The sequence below is a fragment of the Polistes dominula genome, unplaced genomic scaffold (assembly GCF_049000335.1).
Source record: "Polistes dominula isolate Pdom_NZ unplaced genomic scaffold, Pdom_raw_medaka contig_82, whole genome shotgun sequence".
Lineage (NCBI taxonomy): Eukaryota > Metazoa > Arthropoda > Insecta > Hymenoptera > Vespidae > Polistes > Polistes dominula.
In genome coordinates this window covers 7,329,001-7,335,000 of record NW_028301046.1, presented here as the reverse complement: position 1 = coordinate 7,335,000, position 6,000 = coordinate 7,329,001, and the positions used below count along the sequence as shown (strand labels likewise).

Here is a 6,000-nt window from a genome sequence, read left to right as displayed (position 1 = left end):
CCTCTACCTCTACCTCTACCTCTACCTCTACCTCTACCTCTACCTCTACCTCTACCTCTACCTCTACCTCTACCTCTACCTCTACCTCTACCTCTACCTCTACCTCTACCTCTACCTCTACCTCTACCTCTACCTCTACCTCTACCTCTACCTCTCACCTCTACCTCTACCTCTACCTCTACCTCTACCTCTACCTCTACCTCTACCTCTACCTCTACCTCTACCTCTACCTCTACCTCTACCTCTACCTCTACCTCTACCTCTACCTCTACCTCTACCTCTACCTCTACCTCTCACCTCTACCTCTACCTCCTACCTCTACCTCTACCTCTACCTCTACCTCTACCTCTACCCTCTACCTCTACCTCTACCTCTACCTCCACCTCTACCTCTACCTCTACCTCTACCTCTACCTCTACCTCTCACCTCTACCTCTACCTCTACCTCTACCTCTACCTCTACCTCTACCTCTACCTCTACCTCTACCTCTACCTCTACCTCTACCTCTACCTCTACCTCTACCTCTACCTCTACCTCTACCTCTACCTCTACCTCTACCTCTACCTCTACCTCTACCTCTACCTCTACCTCCTACCTCTCACCTCTACCTCTACCTCTACCTCTACCTCTACCTCTACCTCTACCTCTACCTCTACCTCTACCTCTACCTCTACCTCTACCTCTACCTCTACCTCTACCCTCTACCTCTACCTCTACCTCTACCTCTACCCTCTACCTCTACCTCTACCTCTACCTCTACCTCTACCTCTACCTCTACCTCTACCTCTACCTCTACCTCTACCTCTACCTCTACCTCTACCTCTACCTCTACCTCTACCTCTACCTCTACCTCTACCTCTACCTCTACCTCTACCTCTACCTCTACCTCTACCTCTACCTCTACCTCTACCCTCTACCTCTACCTCTACCTCTACCTCTACCTCTACCTCTCACCTCTACCTCTACCTCTACCCTCTACCTCTACCTCTACCTCTACCTCTACCCTCTACCTCTACCTCTACCCTCTACCTCTACCTCTACCTCTACCTCTACCTCTACCTCTACCTCTACCTCTACCTCTACCTCTACCTCTACCTCTACCTCTACCTCTACCTCTACCTCTACCTCTACCTCTACCTCTACCTCTACCTCTACCTCTACCTCTACCTCTACCTCTACCTCTACCTCTACCTCTACCTCTACCTCTACCTCTACCTCTACCTCTACCTCTACCTCTACCTCTACCTCTACCTCTACCTCTACCTCTACCTCTACCTCTACCTCTACCTCTACCTCTACCTCTACCTCTACCTCTACCTCTACCTCTACCTCTACCTCTACCTCTACCTCTACCTCTACCTCTACCTCTACCTCTACCTCTACCTCTACCTCTACCTCTACCTCTACCTCTACCTCTACCTCTACCTCTACCTCTACCTCTACCTCTACCTCTACCTCTCTTATTATGCTTTCGCTCATTTTTATGTCCTTCTTTCTATCTTTCTCACTTTCTTCCTCTTCTAACTACCACTTTCACTTTTTATATATCCATTCGTTACTTTCGCTCGAGTCCTTTGCTTTCTTTTTCAGGTAATATATATATATATATTATGTATAGTACGTATAGTAAAAAAAAAGTAAAAAAGTGCGGAAACATAAAAGCGCACGCGTGTAAACACTCCCCCGAATGTGTCTACTTATCGCGATATTTAAGACCAGCCAGCAACTCAGCGTTACCTTCCTATTCTTTACTTATGTAGGTCGTTACTTTAATTTAACATAAGTTGCGTATCCGTATATCGCCTAAGGCTGAAAAGCAACAGCTGTTATCGCATCGTTTTCTCTAGCGTGTGTATATAATTACTATTGATGCTGTACCAAAGTGGGGGAAGGGGGGAAAAAGACTGGTGTTGATCTAAAACTCCCCCCTTCCTCCCCTACTGCTGTTAATTCTTGTTGAATAATTTCATTTGCAAATGTATAGTACATTCATAATTTTCACAAATCAATCAAAAAAAGTATTTAGCATATAAATTTTATAAAATTATTTGCTTTTTCTTTTTCTTTCTTTCTTTTTTCTTTTTGGATAAATTTCGATAATGTTGCCTCTTTTCAGGAGCGGGAGAATCTGGAAAAAGTACGATCGTCAAACAGATGAGGATATTGCATGTCAACGGCTTCAGCGAAGCGTAAGTTTTTTCAGATTTTATGTCAATGATCGAGAGACAGCGAATGATCATTCTTTCAAAGCGATCTTACACATGTAACCTAACGAAAACAAATTGTTTTTTTCGATTAACTAATTTTCTTCTTTTTTTATTTCCTATTATTTTGGTCTCCACTTTTCTTTTCATTTAATACGCACTTGTATGGAATGAATCATTATGACAAGCAGTTCGAACTGTCAATCAACGTAATATCAACACGTGGTCAAGTTTGAATCGTTAATCCTTTATGTTTCTCTCTCTCTCTCTCTCTCTCTTCCTCTCTTCCTCCTCCCTTTTGTGGCCATTTTGATATATAGCAAAGAAAAAGAAGAGAACAAATAGTATTTCACATTTCCTTTCGACAAGATGTCAAACAACAACTGACGTCCGTTTTGGAATAGCAAAGTAAAAATAAACATGCGAGGTCGAAGAAAGAAGAAACAGCGTATACCGTTATCGCTAATGATTCTTATTACACGTATGTATATATATATATATACGTATGGTCGTACGTAAAAATCAAGAGCAACTAGATAGGATGAAAACGACGTGCAAACAAACGGGCCACTTCGTGCCCGTCGTAAATTCTGTCTGACTCGAGGAACTGATAACGTTCTATCTGAAAGGCGCCTCATCGCTTTTTTTTTCTTTTTTTTATTCTTCCTTTTTTCTTTTCTTTTCTTTTATTTCCTTCTTTTTTAGGAACTTCATACTTTACACGATCGATTACCGTAGAAATTATAACTTTATTATCATTTGCATGAATCATAAACAAAATTTGTTCGAATAACCATTTTCCGTTGCGAAGAGTTCTTCAACGGAAATTGTACAATATTACATATATTTATTACGTATATTACGTATATATATATATTTACGTATAAATTGATTGCACAGTGGCGATTATATAATTCTTATATACACATTTTATTTCCAAATGAAAAATTATACATGTATTTATTAACGCTTTATTTCGGACAAAATTTGATTCTTGTATAATATACATCAACACTAAAGTTTCGTTTGTTTTGAGGAATTTTATTGATTTGTTAATATTTTCTTTTATCTTATGATTTCTTATAGCGAACAACAATTCACATACGTATACCAATTTTATTAGTAGCCAAGCCGAAAAGTTAGATTATAAACAATTTTGCTAAACGTCGTTAATCAATTAGATGCGTAAGAAAGTAACCGTGATCGAACAAAGGAAATAATATAATTATAGCAGTAGAACGGTGAAACAATTTTATAAAAAAAAGAAAAAAACTTTAAAAGAGAGAAAGAGAAAAGTGTTTTATATTAAAATTTCATTAGGGCTTGTATCCATAACAACAATAAGTAACAAGCAAAGCAAAGCAAAGCGGGAGGATCGTTGTATTAGATCGCAATTGTCGTTATTATTTATACATTACTATTTGTTTGTGAGGACAAGTCTCCCCGAGGGAACACAAGAGCAAGAAAAAAGAGATTCCCTCCCTTTTATCATCCCCACTTGTAGCGCTCTTCAAATCCTCAGAGTAGAATTTTTGTAATATAGTCAGTGATCCCATTCGTACGATAACTTGACGATCTTTCTTTTTTCCGGGTACTATTTTCCGATAGTGAATCGAAATTTCGAGAACCACCACCACGATCTGTGTACGATCTGTGTACGATCTCCATACGAACAAGTCTTTCTCCCTGCCGTTTTCACGATAGGGTTTTGAACTGGAAGACTAAAAAAAAATAACCGTGGAACTTCCACTCTCTTCCGATCATCCGACAAATGGTAGTAATTCAAATTTTTCCCGGGGCGTACGATAATTTTACGCCCTTGTGTCGATCAGACGAACTAAATCTGGGATCACTAAACATAGTCGTTGTCGTATGATTGATAATTACCAATGGACACACATTTATGTTTCATTTATAATCGAAAGTAGATCAAAAAAGAAAAAGAAAGAAAAAGCGTCATGTCAACGCGCCAAAATAACCGAAACGCTTTATTTTACTCTATTTCGACGTTTTTCGTTCCTTCTCTTTATTTTTAACGCTTCGAATTAGCAGTCCACCTGTAAAGAAAATACATGTTGGTGTAGAGTTATGTAAAGCAAAAAGAGTAGAGTAGGCAGGCAGGCAAGCAAGCAAGCAAGCAAGCAAGCAAGCAAGCAAGCAAGCAAGCAAGCAAGCAAGCAAGCAGTCGACCGTTCTAGCCAATGAGATCAACAGGGGATTTGCTTATAAGGCAAGGGACTTTTTCCCATAAACAGAAAACATCTACAGGAGAGGAGGGCGACCAAGCAGAGAATGTGTCTGCTAAGGATATTGGCATGATTGGTTGAAAGGGCCAACCGCTTGTTGCCCTCCTCCTCCCTCCTCTTCCTATTCTTACTAGATGTAACCTTATATCGGTCGTATTTTTCTTATTGGCTAGAAAGGATCACATCGGCTACTTATTTAATACGTAAAACACAAAGATAAGGAATATAGTAAGTAGAAAGTTAATACACTGCTGATGTTAACGTGTTTTTGTTTTTTTTTCTTTTTTCTTTTTTCTTTTTTTAACTACTCTTGACCACGAAACATAAATGCGTTGTCCATCGTAAATTTTCAATCATACGACTATGTTAAAAAGATTCTACTCCATGGACTTGGAAAGCGTCCAAAGTGGGAATAGGCGGAGCAAGTGTACCTCGTGCGGTCTCCCCCTCCCTTCTATGACCATTCATGTCCCATTCCTATTCTCTCTTTCGACGCACTATATCTACGTATATACTTTTTCCAAGAACGCGCATGATCAATTTATATATATCGTAATGACGATATAATATCTAATGATGATAGGTTAATACTTAATTCGGATGTTTTTTTCCGATATCGTACTTGGTAAATCGATTTTGATTTGATTACTTCATAATCCATTTATATTTTTATTTTTTCAGAGAGAAACGCCAGAAAATCGAGGACATTAAAAAGAACATCAGAGATGCGATATTGGTAAGATTTATTGTTAGTTTTCTTCGTATGTATATCTTCGTGTCTCATAATCTAATTTTGTTGAACCTTGACGAGAATTAATTTTGTATTCATTTGCAAACGTCATTCATTAACGAAATAATCTATACATTTTAACTAATATAAACATATTGCACAAATTGAGGTTTTCAATAACTAACATCGCTTACACCAATTCTTTTGAGTTGAAAATGATCCATTTGTAGCATTATTTTAATGGACCATTCGAAGCAACAGGTACTTTTTCTTTTCTTTTTCTCTTTTTTTCTTCAAATTCTTCTTGCAATAAACATTAAATTTTTCGGAGCACGGTTGATAAAAAGAGAAGGAATGTATCTGTTAATTATAATTAGTTATTTGAGGTAGACCACAAGTTCTTGAATTTGCAGTTTTATAATTTCAAGAGAGAATTACCCTAAAAGATGTGTAAAAAAGAAATAATTGATTTGAAATCGGTGTGAGGAACTTTTGACTAATCTTTTATTAAAATTGCGTATTGCGAGATCCACGAATGAATACACAATATTTGACCATTAAATTGTCATTTGCTTCCGTATTTTAGATACGTCTAAACAAATATAACTTTATTTCCACTTTCGAATATTAAACGAATATACATGTTTATACATAAATATGTATACATTATATGCTCATTAATATAATATTAACAGTGTTTTTACTCATCCAGAAAGAGCTTATAAAAAAAATATTAAAAATTTGTAATTAATTTTATTACATATATCTGACAAAAACGACATGATAACAACCATACTTTTCTTATATTTTCTCTAAAAAT

At 37.4% G+C, this 6,000-nt stretch overlaps 1 protein-coding gene across 1 annotated transcript in view; it reads left to right on the top strand.

Moving 5' to 3' along the window:
* Positions 1-6,000, top strand: part of Galphas (G protein alpha s subunit) — a 29,391-nt gene that overhangs the window by 1,359 nt on the left and 22,032 nt on the right. The window contains exons 2-3 of the mRNA XM_015324054.2: positions 2,117-2,189; positions 5,132-5,186. Of these exons, the coding sequence (XP_015179540.1) occupies positions 2,117-2,189; positions 5,132-5,186 (128 nt within the window). The remainder of the gene's footprint in view (positions 1-2,116; positions 2,190-5,131; positions 5,187-6,000) is intronic.